The sequence below is a fragment of the Schistocerca cancellata genome, chromosome 1 (genome assembly GCF_023864275.1).
Source record: "Schistocerca cancellata isolate TAMUIC-IGC-003103 chromosome 1, iqSchCanc2.1, whole genome shotgun sequence".
Classification (NCBI taxonomy): domain Eukaryota; kingdom Metazoa; phylum Arthropoda; class Insecta; order Orthoptera; family Acrididae; genus Schistocerca; species Schistocerca cancellata.
The window spans coordinates 1,094,559,133-1,094,577,845 of NC_064626.1; the positions used below are offsets into that span (position 1 = coordinate 1,094,559,133).

The window sequence follows — 18,713 nt, forward strand, 5'->3', positions numbered from 1 at the left end:
TCAAAACGATACCACAGTTCATCAAGAGTAGTGACTGGCGTACTGTGACAAGCCAGTTGCTCGGCCACCATTGAACAGACGTTTTCAGTTGGTGAGAGATATGGAGAATGTGCTGGCCATGGCAGCAGTCGAACATTTTCTGTATCCAGAAAGGCCTGTACAGGACCTGCAACATGCGGTCGTGCATTATCCTGCTGAAATGTAGGGTTTCGCAGGGATCGAATGAAGGGTAGAGCCACAGGTTGTAACACATCTGAAATGTAACGTCCACTGTTCAAAGTGCCGTCAATGCGAACAAGACGTGACCGAGACGTGTAACCAATAGCACCCCATACCATCACGCTGGGTGATACGCCACTATGGCGATGACGAATACACGCTTCCAATGTGCGCTCGCCGTGATGTCGCCAAACACGGATGCGACCATCATGATGCTGTAAACAGAACATGGATTCATACGAAAAAATGACGTCTTGCCATTCGTTCACCCAGGTTCGTCGCTGAGTACACCATCGCAGGCGCTCCTGTCTGTGATGCAGCGTCATGGGTAACCGCAGCCATGGTCTCCGAGCTGATAGTCCGTGCTGCTGCAAACGTCGTCGAGCTGTTCGTGCAGATGTTGTTGTCTTGCAAACGTCCCCATCTGTTGACTCAAGGATCGAGACGTGGCTGCACGATCCGTTACAGCCATGCGGATAAGATCCCTGTCATCTCGACTGATAGTGATACGAGGCCGTTGGGATCCAGCACGGCGTTGCGTATTACCCTCCTGAACCCACCGATTCCATATACAGTCATTGGATCTCGACCAACGCGAGCAGCAATGTCGCGATATGATAAACCGCAATCGCGATAGGCTACAATCCGACCTTTATGAAAGTCGGAAACGTGATGCTACGCTTTTCTCCTCCTTACACGAGGCATCACAGCAATGTTGCACTAAGCAACGCCGGTCAGCTGCTGTTTGTGTATGAGAAATCTGTTGGAAACTTTCCTCATGTCAGCACGTTGAAGGTGTCGCCACCGGCGCCAACCTTGTGTGAATGCTCTGAAAAGCTAATCATTTGCATATCACAGCATCTTCTTCATGTAGGTTAAATTTCGCGTCTGTAGCACGTCATCTACGGGGTGTAGCAATTTTAATGGCCAGTAGTGTAATTTGTTGCTTACAACGTTACCATTATATCAATACCAAGTATAAATGAGCGAGTCAATAAATTTCAGTTATGTTTATGGCCGGCATCATGCGGTAGAATCGGCTGAAGATGGTGTGCCAAGCAGACGCCTAGTATCGGCAGATCTTGGGACTCAGGGTGATGAGGAACTTGCAGGCGGCGCGCTGCGTGGGTAGGCAGCGCCCCAGACACTGCATCATCAGCGGGTCCTGCGTCACAGACTCGTGGAAGTCCTCGAACGAGATCTTTCCGTCGCGGTCCAGGTCCATCTTGTTCATCACCAGCAGCACCATGTCCTGCGAACACACCAAACTTCCTGCTAAACTACTACGTCAGTCCAAACGGAGGGAATGTTAGCAATTCTTTCCCAGGAACTTCGCGAATTTGCACATCTTGTCACGTGTGGAAGTACCCTTTAATGAATTTTCGTAAGGCAATGTAAACTGAAGTTTACTGGTACACGTCTAAGCTCTGCACTTGGGTTGCAGGGCATTTCACGACATTGCGTTGTCATGGCAATTTCGAGGCAGCCAATGACAGAATGCTAGCGAGTAGCATTGCATTGTATAGTATTGAAGCTCAGCCACTGTTTGGCCATCGAGAGTTTTAACCTTCAGCCCGCATCTCGTGGTCGTGCGGTAGCGTTCTCGCTTCCCACGCCCGGGTTCCCGAGTTCGATTCCCGGCGGGGTCAGGGATTTTCTCTGCCTCGTGATGGCTGGGTGTTGTGTGCTGTCCTTAGGTTAGTTAGGTTTAAGTAGTTCTAAGTTCTAGGGGACTGATGACCATAGATGTTAAGTCCCATAGTGCTCAGAGCCATTTGAACCATTTTTGATCTTAACCTTCATCTGACTTCCCTCCAGACACAAAGGCCTTTGGAAGTACCTCCAGATAAGGGAAGACTTTCATGTGGATGTGGTATCATGTATTGATGCCACCCCATGGGTGTCAAAGTTGGCAACGGAATTGCAAGTTTCCGTCAGACGCCGATAATTGTCGTGCGGGATCCGGCGAACCCAACGGAGCACGCCCACTAAGACACGCCTCCAGTGGCTTCGTACCATGAGCGTCCTGCACCGCCAAGGTACAGGACAACCAGCGGCAGCCAGACTGCCAACTCAGACTTAGAGCCTCTTCGCTCAACGCAATCGCCACCTAGTCGTACGCAACAGTTGAAATCTAAGCACCAAGACACGATATGGATATGTGACACACTGTCAATGTGTAAGCTTCTCGTACATTTCGGCCACTGTTGCAAATGGCCTTCCTCAGGATGTTTTTGATAACTGATGAATGAGGTATTTTTATTACTGCACACCCGTCGCCCCTATATGGGTGGGGGATAACACTGTCAGTGGTACAATACTCTGCTCTTTAGCCAAGAGCATTCTTAAAAATATAACAGAGGAGAGAAAAAAATATGACAACTATTTTCGTTTTAAATTAAAAAGACGAAAAATATATAAAGTTCAAAAACACAATTGCACTCTTCTATGAAGAAGCACTGTATTTCACTTAAAATCTGAAGAATCTGCACTGCGTGAGAAGTATTTTAGGAGGAGAGAATATGTTCCATAGGGTTGACGAGTGTTGGTTAATAGACAAGGATCTGTTAGCTATGGAAACTATGGAGATGTCAAGGAGGTGAGGCGCGTAGCGGGAATGCAGACTGTGAGAAAGACAGAGAGTGAGTAGTAGCGTGGTGTGTCGTTTGGGTAGTGGTTCAAATGGCTCTGAGCACTATGGGACTAAACTGCTGTGGTCATAAGTCCCCTAGAACTTAGAACTACTTAAACCTAACTAACCTAAGGACATCACACACATCCATGCCCGAGGCAGGATTCGAACCTGCGACCGTAGCGGTCGTGCGGTTCCAGACTGTAGCGCCTTTAACCGCTCGGCCACTCCGGCCGGCGTTTGGGTAGTGGTTAAAAGAGGAACGGAATGCGGAAGGCCGAAGAGGGGAAAAGAAGAGAGGCGGCCTAATGCCGAGTGGAATAGGTGGGGAAGAGTTAAAGTTGGTAGGAGTGATAAATATCGGGGCGGATCTCAATGTCAGGGAGAGCGAGTTGGTTGCAGCTGCGTTGTGATAGGATATTGAGGGTGTGAAGAAGTAGGGATGTGGCATGTGAGTGAGAGAAGTTTTGGTTCTCATATACTGGCAGAAGAGGCTGTTAATGTAATCTGATAGGATATTGAAGATGAGAAGGAGGGGTGTTAGACCTCCTTTATTGGTGTTTACATTATTTCATTTGTGGAAATAGACGTTCTTGGCTGGTGTTTGCTTTACTGCTTGCAACTGGTGCAAATACGAATGAGAAACGGGCGCCACTTGTGACATAGTGCGCTTAACTTGCTGCCTAGTGCCGGCTGAAGCGTACCAGTCCTCTGTGTACTTTGGGCCCTGTGATGTGTGTGTGCGTGTGTGTGTGTGTGTGTGTGTGTGTGTGCGCTGTTACTGCGGGCAGCCAAGACGCGGAAGCCTGTAACCGTCTCCTGACCTGACGGGTCATTTGGCTATTTCTATCGCCTCTCTAAGCTTCCTCCTGAAGATAGGAATCTGTCTCATCAGTAAGCAGGCGTCTCGTAAATCTCTCTGTTTACCGCATTCATGCTGGTGTTCTGCAACCGCTCACCTGGTGTGTTGACTTAGTCGGATATTTCTTCCGTGTTCAGGTAACCATATGCTGAAAGGTCGCCCCGTCTCGCCTACATACGCCAGTCCACACGCGCACCCGATTTCGTAAGCTCCACCAGCTAGTAGCTATGAAATCTTCACGGGTTATCAGCCGTCTTGTAGTCGCAATGTTTCAATGGACTGCGCATCCATCATCTTCGCGTGAAGATGATGGATACCCAATGCATTGAAACGTTGCGACTAGAAGACGACGCCACTCGGCTGATAACCCGTGAACATTTCATAGCTGAAATACGCCGAGAAAGCCTGCAATCGCATGTATCCACCAGCTACTAACTTGACAACTGCATCTTTCGTTGACCCAAGAACATATTTCATTCATTGTTGCTTCGAAAGATCTGCATGATACTCGGCGGAGAGTTTTGCCCCAAAATTCAGTGACCCCTTACACATATGGTAGTAGGACGATGTTATGTATTTCCTTTTGGACTTCCCTACTTCCTTCATACCTTTCTGCCATAGTTTTATCTATCATCCCACAACAATTGATTCCAAAAATGGACCTGAGATTTTGTAAGTCAGCCTTCGGATGTTCTTCATCGCTAATCTTGTGGGACCTCTTGGTTAAAGTCTGCAGGGCGGGTTTTTACTGCTTGGGGTGATGGTGGGAGGAGGCATGTAGGTATTCGTCTGTGCTGGAGGGCTTTCTATATCCTCTGTGGCAAAGTTTAGCATTAGGCTTTCGCTAAACTTTCACGTCCAGCAAAGGCAACATCCCCTTCTCGTCTACCTCCATAATGAACAGGGTTATGCTGTGCTGCTGCTTGAGGTGTTGGTGAAGCTTCTATAGCTCTTCTTCTCCATGTGGCCAGATAACGAAGGTGTCAACATATCGGAGCCAACATTCTGGGCGTAATGGAGCAGACTGGAGTGCTGTTTTTCATATAATTTTATTATTGAAGCTTACTGGAATAGATGAAGTATAAGCTTTTCTGTTTGGTACTATTGAATATTTGAACGTTGACTAATTGAGTTCATGCTAGAAGTAGTTGGACCTGCCCCAGTTACTTTTATCTGTACAAGTACAGTAAGAAAGTAGCCACAGAAGTACTCTTGTGTGAAGGGAGATATATTTATATACCATGAAGATGAAGACGTCTGCTGCAATAGGAGAGAGGGGGGAATCCATAGCTACACCGTCTGTCTGTTCATAGAACTACCCTTTCCACCTGAAATAGATGGTCGCTAAACGGTGGCGCACTTGTTCGCAGACATTGGTGTTACGCTTTCCTCTAATACGTGCGCAATGTCTGACAATGGCACATTCGTGAGCAAAGACATCACGTCGAAGATGCCGAGATACACCTCTTTTAAAGAAAGTGCTACAAAATGAGTGGTGTTCTTAACGTAAGAATCTGTGTGGCTCACCAATTGTCGAAGCTTCGGAGCCAGTTCTTTCACTACACTGTAGGTCGGTGAATTACTGCTATTCATAATGGCCTCTAAAGTTTCTTATAAAAGGGCTCAATCAGAAGGTCCTCCATTCATTTGTTATAATTTGCCGTGTCCACCATGGACTGTAAAAATATTTACTGTTTATGAAGCGACTGCGGAAGCCTAGGCTTACATCTTCCGGCTGCTTACAATGAGAGCTGCTATGTTCGGAGGTCCGTTAACCGCATGATAACTGGTGTCGGCACGGTTAAGTCATCGGATAAGGCCCTGCTTAAGTCACGGGCCTTCACATCAGACGATAGCAAGTACGAGTGCAACCAAGAACAAGTAGTCAGTCATAGGTGTCAATGCCCGGTCTGTTCGTTTCCGTGCTCAGAACAGAATTTAATGCTTGCCAGTGATAATGACCTAGGTGTATTGTTTCAGAGAAATGTTTTCTGAATGTAGATTTGGTCAAGTCCTCTGTCATGTTAATTTATTTTTCTGATTATATATGGATCTCTTTGCTGTAGCAACAGACTGGTATATAGTTTAGCTCGAAGTATGTAGCCAAACTGGGTTGTGGCATTCAAAAGAAGTTTTTTGTAATTGTAAGTAAAACTTGTTAGCATTCTGTCATCTACTGCTTTATATCACAAACTTATACGTATTTCTTCACATGATGGGAAAGATGTTAAGTCATCAATACGTTATTGTCTATTAAGAAGTAGCTGCTAATTCGGTTTCTTAACTACCTATCACCGCTCGTAGATGCTGTTAAGAGCACGTAACCTGTGGTTGGATGTAGGTGTGTGGATGGCTTTTAGTAAACGTCTGTTTGATAATATTTCACGTCCAGATTTTTATCTTGGATACGTTTAAGGTAATAATAAGACACTTTAGTGTAAACTACGTCCAAATGCACAAACAACTTCTCAATTATTCTTATGCGAAATGTGGCCCTGGCCCTCTGCTGTGTAGCATTAGTTCATTTCCCCTTAGCAGGTTTTAAATACCAATGCACATCCGACACTAGATTCACGGCGTTCCCAGATTTTCTCTCTTTTTTTTTTTCAAATCAGATTTGGAGCGGAGTTATCACAAATGTCAAGATTGCTCTGGCTAATTGATGGCCACTATCAGAAAGTTTGCTCTCACTACACACACTTAAACCAACACTCTCTTACATTTTCACAGTTCGATAGGGAAGTTCGCATTAGGAAGTAAGAACCCACTAAATAAAAACATTTTAGTTTGGCCCAGTTATGACTTACGAATATTAATTGAAACCATGCAAATCTGCAAATAATTATAATCACTCACAACAAAGCACTCCTATCAGGTGGATTTATTTAAATTGATAAGACAAACCATTTGTACACGAGATTTTCCTTGGGCAACGCACAGCACTGTTTGACAACAGTAGACAACTATAATGAGCGATCGAAAAAAAAAAATCCGAAGACCACTATAACCCCTTGCCTATACGTTGATGCTTATATACCAGCATCGGAGTCGTGCTGGGTTGTATATACACTGCAGCAACGCACTCAAACGGAAAAGTTTTATGACTCCTCATACGTAAGTGAATAGCTCCAAGTTATGTGTATGAATATAAACACCTTTCAGTGGTCACAGGAGGCTTTTTAATAGTATTTACATCGCATATAGTTTTTGTAAAGTGAACTAAACAAAGATTGTGTGTTCTGAGCTAATGAGAGCTAAGGTCCATTAATAGAAAGTATATGTACATTATCTGAACAAAAGCATCCAGACACCTATCGGCAGACATTAATATTGGGTGTGTCCACCCTTCGCCTTTACGACCGCTTGATTTCTGCTGTGGACATTCAACGAGGTGTCTGTGGAGGAATGACAGCCCATTGCTCTTCATCAACCGAAATCAGAGAGGGACGTGATGCTGGACGCGGGGTCTGCAGTTAAGTCAGCGTTCTAACTCATCCAAAGGTGTTCCATTCGGTTCAGCTTTCGTGGCAGCTGAAGTTCCGACTGAAGAAGCCAACGGGAATTGTCAACAGACCAATAGTTCAAGTTTCGATGGTTTACCTGGTCACGATTAGTAGATGTGGCTTCATCACTAAACAAATGACATCTTGTCCTAATACCCGTGCACAGAAGTTAACATGATTTTCATAATTGTTTACACGCAGCTCTTAATGTAGAGAGATGTGATATAGAATGCCTAGGACACTTGGTTGATTCATACCACTTCCTAGTGCGATTGCGCGGGAGCCAAGTGCGGATCAGCTGCAATAGCAGCAAGAACATTGATTTCCCCTACTTCCATCGTCACTTGTTTGCTAGATGCTCCACTACCACTTTCACGTATCTGGTTGATGAGGCTGATAAACAACTGCCAATGTCTATTGGAATACCTTGCCGTATACACCATACAAGAACGAACTGCATTCTTTCTATTCTCCATACATCAAAAGCGTTCGGCTTTTTCTGCCTCGGTATATCCTATCCTCCACTAAAGTTCTTCTGCTTGGACTGTCCACACTGACTAGCAAGTCGAAATGTACTCAAGGAACACAAAAGCACGCTGTAAGCAAACTTGACATCGTACGTAGCAGCTACGCAGGCTGAATGGCACAAACAATTGTCGGTATGGAAACATTGCAAAATACAATATCTCGTAAACGTCTTGGACTAGAATTCTGCAACTTACACAACTGACAATCTAATTTCCCCTACTTTTGGTTTGGTAATGTCAGCAGGCATTGTTTCATTTAAGAAAGAGTACTTTTGCACGCAAACATACTTTCCAGGTACTGATACACTCTATTTATTGTCTAACAATACGAGCCGCTGGCTACCAGTGCATTCTGTGAAAACCACACCTCAATAGCACTTCCCATTTCTGCAATATTTGCGGTGCAAGTTTTGGCTGAGTCACCCTGTGTATCAGTTGTGTACATCTTGTTCATTTAAATCACTCTACCTGCTAGAGGAATAACGGTTCTAATGTTTAGCGGGAAAATGAGCGTTATTTGTATTTTCAGCTCAAGTAAGAACCTACTTTGGTTATATTTGCACTGCATCGTGCAGATCTCTTATTTCTTCCTCTCGAAGCGAATCGAATTCCAGTTTCCGAGATCGACAGAGCCCGGGCGAGACTGGCGTGTGCTCACCTCGACGGTGTCGTCCAGCTCCTCTCCGATTGGCGGGGCGACGATGCAGCGCTTCAGCAGCTCAAACATGGCGCGCTTGGTGATGAAGCCGGTGCCCAGCTCCTCGTACACCTGCGGGAGAGACTACGGTTTGAAAGCGAATCGTGTAACATGCACCTTCTGTATCGTGCAGTAGCAGAGATAAAAAAACTGCTTCTTCGATTTTTGTTTCGATGTCGACACTTCGTTCCTTAAGAGACTCCTCTTACCATACTGTACCCTCAGTGCAGATTCATTCTCAGTCGCCCCGATTACGTAGTTGCTAGTACAGTACAATGTTTCTGGAAATTTCACACCGTTAGAATTTAATGAAGCACAGCACATGATTCACTGGGACAGTTAAAAACACATAATAACCGCGAGCTACGCGTAATAAACATCTGACGGAGAAAAGAGGAACCCGCATGAGACTAGGACGTACATAGGCTCGATCCGAATAATTCATCAGTGCATGTGCTCGGTCATAAACAGGCGCAGAACACGACTAACCGCCATTATTCGTGGAGAGTAGCACTGTCAACGAAGGAACGGCGGGACTGTACAGAAAAACATGACTTTCCCCATCTTATGCAAAATAATGGGAAAAACAAATAAGGTTGATTGCGTGGCCATTCTCTATCTGTACCTATTGTAGTTACTCAGTGAGAAGAAGCAGAAATGAGAACAGCAGGAAACGTAACATTAGAATTGATGGTCACGAAGTACATGAAGTTACGGAATTCTGATACCTGGGCAGTAAAATAATCAATGACGGGCGGAGGAAGGAGAACATCAAAAGCAGACTAGCTCTTCACCGAGAGATGTCGAAAAAGCAGACTAGCTCTTCACCGAGAGATGTCTACTAGTATCAAACATATGCCTTAATTTGACGAAGAAAATTCTGAGAATGTACTTCTGCAGTACAGCATTGTATGGTTGTGAAACATGGGCTGTGGGAAAACCGGGACAGAAGAGAATCAAAGCATTTGAGTTGTGGTGCAATATGCGAATGTTGAAAATTAGGTGGGCTGATAAGGAAAAGAATGAGGAGGTTCTGCGCAGAATCGGAGAGGAAAAATGTGGAAAACACTGACAAGAAGAAGGGATACGGTGATAGGGCATCTGCTAATACATCAGGGAATAACTTCCATGCTACTTGTGGGAGCTGTAGAGGGTAAAAACCGTTGAGGAAGACACATTGGAATATATACAGCAAAGAACTGAACGCGTAGATGGCAAGTGCTGTTCGGAGACGAAGAGGTTGGCGCAGGGGAGGAATTCGTGGCGGGCCGCATCAAACAAGTCAGAGTACTGATGTCTCAAAAAAGTTACTCAACAAATGCCCTTGCATGTGCTGCACATAAACTAAGTCTTCAGTGGATCGTACAAGTAACGACTCTGTATGTAGATGTAGATGCTGAATGCCATTACTTTCGTGAAACATCTCGGAGAACACACGTTACTCCACGAGGTACCTTATCGTGCGAGGCGTAGGGTACGCTGTAACACTGCTAGTCATTTCCTTTCCTGTTCCACTCGCAAATAGAGCGAGAGAGAATCGATTGTCTATATGATTCCGTATGAGCCCTAATCTCGCCGATCTTATTTTCATGGTCTTTACGCGGAATGTACGTTAGCAGCAGTAGAATCGTTCTGCAGTCAGCTTCTAATGTCGAACCTCTCAATTATCTCAATAGTGGTCCTCGAAAAGAACGTCGCCTTCCCTCCAATGACTTCCATTTAAGTTCCCGAAGCATCTCCGTAATACTTGCATATTGTTCCAACTTAACTAAATCTACCACCTCGTCTCTGAATTTCTTCCATGTCTTCCCTTAATCCGATCTAGTGCGAATACCAAACACTCCAACAGTACTCAGCAATGGGTCGCACTACTGTCCTACAAGCGGCCCCCTTTACGGATGAACGATACTTCCCCAAAATTCTCCCAATAAATCGAAGTCGACGATTCACCTTCCCTACGGCTTTTCTTACATGTTCATTCCATCTCGTACTGCTTTGCAACGTTACACCTAGATATTTCAGTGAGCACACTACTAGTGCAGTATTCGAACATTGTAAGTTAGTTTTTTCCGACTCATCTGCATTAACTTTCACTTTTCTACTTTTAGAGCTAGCTGCCATTCATCACACAACTAGACGTTTTGCCTAAGTCATCTTTTATCTTGCTTCAGTCACTCAACGACGACACCTTTTCATACGCCACAGCATTAACAAGAAGCAACCGCAAATTGCTGCTTACCCTGTCCGCCAGATCATTTAAGGTGTATAGTATACACATAGCATTGCTAAGATATATCAGCAACTTAGTATGCTGTTTCGTCAGTGTTCGTTAATTTATACCACTGGCTTCTGCTAAGGTTCTCCTATCGCAAAACATTTGGCAAAGCTGAATGTATCTTTTAACATTATCTGCATGGTTAGTACATACCTTTTGCTCACATGCCCCTCACAGTTCAGTAGTTACTTCTAAAGTTACAGTTTAGAGTATGAAACTTTCTTTGATCATCTCAGAAAATTTCCGGTATCACATCTTCTCCAGCAGGAGTGTTTGGAAAGCAACTCTGAAAACGATAGCTTGGCAAAAGAATCCTACATACGTTTTCGACAATCTACATCTATTAGCGAAGGGGCAAGTCCTTTACAATTTTATTGCGGTGGAAAATTGGCAGCCTTGTAATACCATGTTAACATATTAAAAAACTGCGATTAGAACTAACATGAATGAATACCAATCTCATATGTGATAAATAATAAATGACTGTCACACCGAAGAGGCAGCAAGTGGAGTATTATAGAAACTAACCAGAAATACCTAGCTTTTTACGGATGCTTTGTGTCAGTCGTTCTTACAACGCAACAGTTGGGAATGGAGCAGGGCAGTTGAGTGGGGGGCGAAGGAATAATCGTAATTGTACCGGAAGTATCCTACATCTAAGTGTAAGTGTAGATGGGTTATTTCATACCAAACACTAAACTAAATAAGAAATCGTTTGTCTGTATCCGGCGCTTCCAGAACAACGATCTATCGTGATTCCCGAATTTAATGACTTTTGCAAGTTGTATATGATTTTTGTGGATCAAACTCCCACGTTTAGAAGACTACTCGTTGACTTAATGTCGGTGAATTGCTAGCATTTACGTAGGAAATAGCCTGTACTGACGCAATAGAAGCTTTTACAAAATTCCGCTTATCGCGGAAATTTTCCGCTTGTTGCACATGAAAATGACTATGGAATCCCACCACTTGACTTAAACAACTGATGAATTCTCTCTCTCTCTCTCTCTCTCTCTCTCTCTCTCTGTGTGTGTGTGTGTGTGTGTGTGTGTGTGTGTGTGTGTGTGTGGTGAAGAGGGAGGGATGTTCGCGTCTCTTTAACAGTCCTAAAAAAATTAGGCTCATCATTTGTGTAATGTAACGTGATATAAATCGAGCCAATTACTGTACTTTCACAATCCACGACATACTGACAGAGTACGTTAACCATCAGTTGATGATTTGTTCAGCCAGTCTGTGGAACGACGTGCCGATCGAACATTTGCACAATGTTTTCCCACAGTGGAGCGCCGGAAGATCGTTGAGTGGTGCAAGAAGACGTGTCCCACAAAAATCCCAGTCCGTTTTCACCTATTATTATCTTCACGCACTACAGTAGGATGCCAAATAGCGTGGATGTCAACGCTGTTATTCTTGCCTCTTTGTTTATAGGTATATGGCCCCTTCAATGACTGAATATTAAATAACATTCTTAATGATTTCTTTGCGTATATTTGTCGTATACGTTAAGTGAAGCAAATTAATACTAAAGAGTGATTTTAACAAAACTAAAGTCAACCGTTTTTACTTAAAATTTCTGCTGTGGGCAACAGGAGCTACACCTTTAGTGATAGGCGTTCTCTAAATTCCAAGAACAAAGACAGTTTCCTGCTGTTAAAAATATAGGTCCGTGTCTCTTTCTGTTCGTGACGTTCTGTTGGCAATCTTTGTACATACGAAGTGACAGAGGGTTCAGATGGCTCTGAGCACTATGGGACTCAACATCTGAGGTCATCAGTCCCCTAGGACTTAGAACTACTAAACCTAACTAACCTAATGACATCACACACATTCATGCCCGAGGCAGGATTCGAACCTGCGACCGTAGCAATCGCGCGGTTCCGGACTGAAGCGCCTAGAACCGCTCGGCCACCACGGCCGGCACGAAGTGACAAATTAATTGTCCGCAGTAAAGATAAGTCTTACGAATTGATACTCTCAGAATCAATAAATCTTCAAGCAACAATATGAATGTGGAGACGAAAAATATTTTAAGATTAAGCTAGTCGAAGGAAGTTGATGCCAAACTATCCCGAACAGCTTTTTGGACTCGCTAAAATAAGTGTATAAATTAATACATAAGGGGCTATCAAAAGAAAACGAGGCAGATGGAAAAAAGTAAACTATTTATAATTTCGAAAGTAATCGCCATAACTGTTAAAACTTTTAACTTTGTGAGACAAGACGTTCAATACCTTCATGGCAAAGTGTTTGTGGGTGCCGACGCCTTCCCCTTATGTACCCAAAATTTGACTGTAATTGCTCCATAAGTTACTAATTTATGCATCTGTCAACCAGTCTTGACCCCCACCCCTGTGAAACGTAGCTGGTTATTAGTCACACAGCAAACCAAGTTTGGTTGCGATGAAGTGGTTCAGCAGAAAATGTGGGAGATACATACGTATACATTTACATATACACATACACATTTATAAACATACATTCTTGAGTCTGTATTATTTCTTTTGGTTTCCTATAGCTCTATAAATGTTCTCACCGTACAGTACTTCTGCTGGTATCTATCTGTAGTAAACTTCCAACTTCTTGGAGGCGTAAACTGTCGATGTGCAGTTATTAACTGCATAGAAGCCAACATTTTGCAATTCTGATGACAGCACCTAGGGCTAACATATGCAGTTACCTAACAGCTTCTAAAATTCTGCTAAACACAATTGTAAGAAAAACTAAGCTTACGTACAGAGACAAGGAGTAGTTAAAGAACGTGTAATATGAAGATAGTAATCACGAAAGTGATAGCTGAATTTCAAAAAAGTCTCGAAACCAATGTCAACAGCAGAAATGCAACTGCAACTGCTTCAAAAACATTCACACTGAAATTCGTAACCTCAGGGGAATCATATGAATTTAAAAAAAAGGGGGGGGGGTTGAATGCTGTAAAGGGAGCAAATCCTCAGTCGTCCAAAAATACAAGCGCAATGCTTTCTGAGCAGTTTATTCCCCATTACATCCCGCTGCAGTACTTGTTTACGCAGGGAGAACTTCAGGGGAGACGTACAGACCCTTTCCTTCCAGCTTTCAACACAGTTGCATACTTTAACGATTTTAGCGGTTAAATCATGCTTCTTAGAGGGTCTTATGGTCCTACCGAAAGAAAAGGAATCTTATAAAATATATGAACTATTGTAGGTGAACATTCAATCCAGAGGGCGCTTCAGTCTGGAACCACGCGACCGTTACGGTCGCAGGTTCGAATCCTGCCTCGGGCATGGATGTGTGTGACGTCCATAGGTTAGTTAGGTTTAAGTAGTTCTAAATTCTAGAGGACTGAGACCTCATAAGTTAAGTCCCATAGTGCTCAGAGCCATTTTTTTCAATCCAGAGGGCATTTGGAAATGCCCAAGAAAGCTTGAGTATGAGGATGGAGTAACTCGTCTTTACTGGGCTCCGTGTTGTCCTGATCTGAATATTGTATATCCGTTGTGACCTGTACCGCAGAAACAATTAAGAACTCTTCAGTCTTATCCAGTACCACTCAAGGAATTAGAACACTTTCGTTTGCATGAATGGTATTAAAATTCCACTGAATGACATCTGGTGTTTATAAGTATCTATTCGCATGATGATTCATGTAGGTGTCTCGTTCTGTCCAGCTCCTGCAATTCGCATGAAACGAGTTACCATTCACTTTCGATTACAAAGGGGTGTGGTAGTGGCCATTGATGTCTTCGGCAAAACTGGAAGCAAACTTTCCGTGCCGTCAGTGTGGCAGATTGTCCCCAGTCTGTGAGGTGTTTTTTTAATACTCTTCATTTCCGCTCCTGAAGGGAGGCGGATGGGCCGCTGGGGAGCTTGTTGCTCTATTGGGGCCAGAGATGAGGGTATTACATTTTTCTTTTCTTTATTTATTTTGTACTTATTCCTAACTTACATACTAATTACAGTTTTCCTAAAATAGTGTTTGGCAATATACAATTGTTTTGTTATCTTAAAGACTAATTACAATTTTAACAATTTTTCAAGCAGTAGAAGTGGAAATGGAATTAGAAATGGAGCTAGTAATAGAAATGAAATTAAACACAAAAATACAAAAGTACAACAGTAAGGGCGACAGTGGAGGCGGGTTTATGAGCCGTTTTGTTGCTATCGATTAGGTAGGGTTTATGGTGGCGGGCGGTCGGGGTTCAACGCCTGGAGGTGGGGGTTGGGGGGGGGGTAGGAGTGTCGTCGTTCTGTATGCGTAATTGTCTTGCGTGTTCGTGTTGGTGTATAGTGTCAGGGAAGGTGTGGAGGGTGTTGTTTATGATTGTTCTTGGTGGGTAGGTGTATTTGTGTTTGGGTTTGTTTCTGTGTCTGGTTCTGTGGGTGTATATTGTGTGTAGGTCAGGTCGGGAGGTGAGGCTGGCTTTCCCATAGCGGGCTCTCAGGATGGCTAATCTTGTTTGAACGGGGGTGACTTTTGCTTCCTCAAAGACCTCTTGTCTGGGGGTGGAGGGTAGGCTGGGCCACGTGAACTTGGGACAGGGCTGGGTCGAACGTGGGCTGTGGCGGGGGAGGGGAGAAATGCTGCTGACGTCAGAGGCATGAGGCCAAAGCGCCGCCACACAGGCGCACCCGACAGGGCAGGCGTATCCAGGTTTACGGCGAATTCACGTAGGCGAGTGGTGGAAGCGACACTTGTGTACGTGGGTATCCACAGACTTAGGAATTGAGCAGTTAGGAGTTGAAGTGCCCTCCCTTCCACAGTATGGAGAAGCATTAGTGCAATAGTTAAGTCCACATGCAGAATTCGTCATGAAAAGTAAACCATGTTTTGACGCTGAAACAGTTTTCGGAAGCAGTATGTGAACTCGGAGGACCACTGCATTGGCAAACACTTTTAGACTGGGAAGACTGTGACAGAAGTCCCACGAAAATAACCCCATAGCTGAAACTGGCTTGCTATATTTATAAATAACAGTAAAGTTGAATTTTAACATCCGAAGTTGACTAACACAATTTCTCGCTTTATAAATATTGAATGAAACTTAAAAAACTGGAAAATTAAAAGCTTTATCCTTCAGTGCAATGCAGAAAAAGGAAATAAATTTACTTAGCATTACAGTAAGAGAATGAGGAAAAGTATAACATATCTTTTGTGTCTCCTTGATATTGTAAACTGATTAGCCAAATACGAAAATACTGACCACATGCAGTGCCAAACTATCCTGTATATCAGCCTTCGAAGGTCATTCAAATAATATAACCTCCCGGTTGTAAAAACGAAGTATACAAAAGGTGTGTAAACAGAGGTATATCACAGCAGTAGAAAAGCAAAAAATAGTATCACTACGATAGAAGAAAAGCCGGCGTTCATGTTTCCGGTCTCGATCTTGATGCGCACCAGTGAGACAAACTCATCACATTTCAATATTTCATTCTGATCATCCTCATTTACAAGTATTTCTAGTCGATGCAGTTCTTCTTAAATTTTCTTTCCCCAGAACTCGCTATATTAGAAAGCAACTACTTCGTACACCTATAAATTCTTCTTATATCTGCCACCACTACTACTACTACTATTGTTATTATTACCATTATCACTGTTAGTGGTAGCAGCTGCAGCTGTACAAGCACTGTCATTATTAACTGTATTAGTTCTTAGTCAGTATAAACTACTCACATTGCCACTTCAGACAGTCAGATCGTTTTCATACTAGCTGTTACATTAAAATTATTATTTGTTACGAAATTATGGTGTAAGAATGGTACTGTATGTATGAAACCGTGGTTCAATGTGAGAGAGTGCCTGATGGCACTAAGCGTATTAGATTAAATAAATAAATAAATAGGTAAATAAATATGAACTGATTCTATATAGCTTTGAACTGTGTGTTAATAAGCAACGTATCAGGGGTAGTTATAATAACAAAATAATGTTGCGTGGGAAGTTTTTGTCTGCAAGTACATTAAATTTCCTACGCCACACTATCCTAGCGATGTCGAGGCAGTATTTTGCAGTACACTGATAAAGCGGAATATCGTGCAGTGATTTCTTTCCTGCCTTTAAAGCACAACAGCACTGAAAGAATGGTGCGAGTGTACAGCAACAACGCACCATCATACGACACAGTGGTTAGGTACTGCACATTGCTGGAGTAAGGTCAAACAAGTCTGAATGACAAATGAAGCGGAAAACCATGTCTCTTAGAAGAATCGATTGCAAGGGAAAGTCCTTCTGCTCGAAGACCGATGTGTGACAGTTAAAAAGTGAAATTCAATCAATGTTCAGTTTTCAACGTCTTGCTCATTTTCGAACGTGACAGAGGTCGCTGCCCCTTGGGTTTTCTCGACTGCTCAATCGAGAAGCCCACCGGGCCGAGTCTGGTGCGGAAAGATGACAGCCACGTCAGGCAGTAAATTTTTTTGAAATTTGTAGTGAGTTCCTGTGGGACCAAACCGCTGAGGTCATCGGTCCCTAGGCTTACCCACTACTTAATCTCTTAATCTAACGTAAACGAACTTACGCTAAGGACAAGACACACACCCATGCCCGGTATCAAGGCGCACGTCAGGCAAGAGCGCCAGTACTTGGGGGCAAGGAAGGGCTGCGCTCCCCCCCCCCCTCCTAGCTCTCAGGACAAGGAAAAAAATACAGTACTCAGGTGTTTCTTTCAATAAAATGGTTTAAAAGTCAGTATTATGCAGGATCTGCCAAGATCGGAAGTGGAACTTTTTTGTTGCTACTTATAAGTCGCCGTTTGTCTTCCGAAATGTCAAAACTACTCCATGTCCATGTCCTCGGCCCCCCCCCCCCCCCCCCCGCCAACAAACTATCGTATGGGCGTTCTTGACGTCAAGCCAGTTTAGATGATTTCCTCAGTTGCCGTACCACAGTGGACGAGTGTTTTCGTGCTGATTGTACTATGACCCCAAGGCAAAGAAGCAAAAGCACGGTGGAAACATGTGGATTCACCATCGCTGAAAAAGTTGAAGACCCAACGACCAGAGAGAGAGAGAGAGAGAGAGCGGGGACGGGTAGTGGGGGGGGGGGGGGGGGGGGAAGAGCTCATAAGAGGCGAACTATAAAGAAGCTCACTACCGAAACTTCCTGTCGAGGAGACGAGAGGCTAAACCGAAGCGGCACGGGAAGCAGTCAAAGGTGGATTTTCTAGCTCCGCGACAAACCGACTCATTGTCCACAGGACGCATTCACACATACTGCTTCTTTGGACTATAAGACTTTCCCACCCCTTTCCCTACTGTACTCGTATTGGAAGTTCTACCTATTAATTCTAATGCCACTCATCGTAATAGTCGTTACACAACCTGACGTGGACGACTCTACACAAATTGTTTTGCTGTTCCTACGCCAGTAAGAACAGTAGACACTGTAGTGATTGGCTTTTTAGACTTTCAGTTGCAAGTAGGCCTACATTGTAAGTTTCGTGAAAATCTCTCAACATAAATTTGTGCTCTTACTATAGCCAAAAGCGGCAGAACTCCTATTGAAGCTCACGGAAAAGTACAGGTAGAAAAGTTGTGAACAGAGGAAGGAATCAAAAGAGACGTATGTGAAATTAATGGGTCCTACTTCGAAGGTACACCAGCTAAAAGTTGAACACATTTGATGAAAACAGAAATCTGCAGAATCATTCTCGTGCCTAATGGTCACAGCTCAGACATAGCGGTACAGCCTCTCTATAGCCGCCGAAGTGATCGAATTTGATGAAACTTGTCGCGGCGTAAAGAGACAGTGAAAGGTCGCAAAACCGTAACGCAATGATAAGCCACGATAGGCAAGATTTTAATGGTTCTGATGGTACGGTTTTGTTGGCACAAACAAAAGTAGAGTGTTCTCATTATTAAGGCTGTAGATCCAACTTATAAGGGAGTTTATGGAAAGGATCATAACAGTGAAGACTGGTCAGTGGTTAAATATTATGGCAGTAGACAAGAAAATGGCTTGAGCCTTCACTGAGTTTGGTCTAGCGTGTGGGATGCCTCGATGCTATTCGAGGA

The 18,713-nt window shown here is 43.7% G+C and overlaps 1 protein-coding gene across 1 annotated transcript in view; it reads right to left on the reverse strand.

The window, feature by feature from the left end:
• Nucleotides 1-1,285: 1,285 nt before the first annotated feature.
• The window catches only part of LOC126129618 (calaxin-like), a 73,190-nt gene continuing 55,762 nt past the window's right edge, over nucleotides 1,286-18,713 (reverse strand). Inside the window, exons 3-4 of the mRNA XM_049915160.1 lie at nucleotides 8,402-8,512; nucleotides 1,286-1,471 (exon numbers count right to left, since the gene is read on the reverse strand). Of these exons, the coding sequence (XP_049771117.1) occupies nucleotides 1,286-1,471; nucleotides 8,402-8,512 (297 nt within the window). The remainder of the gene's footprint in view (nucleotides 1,472-8,401; nucleotides 8,513-18,713) is intronic.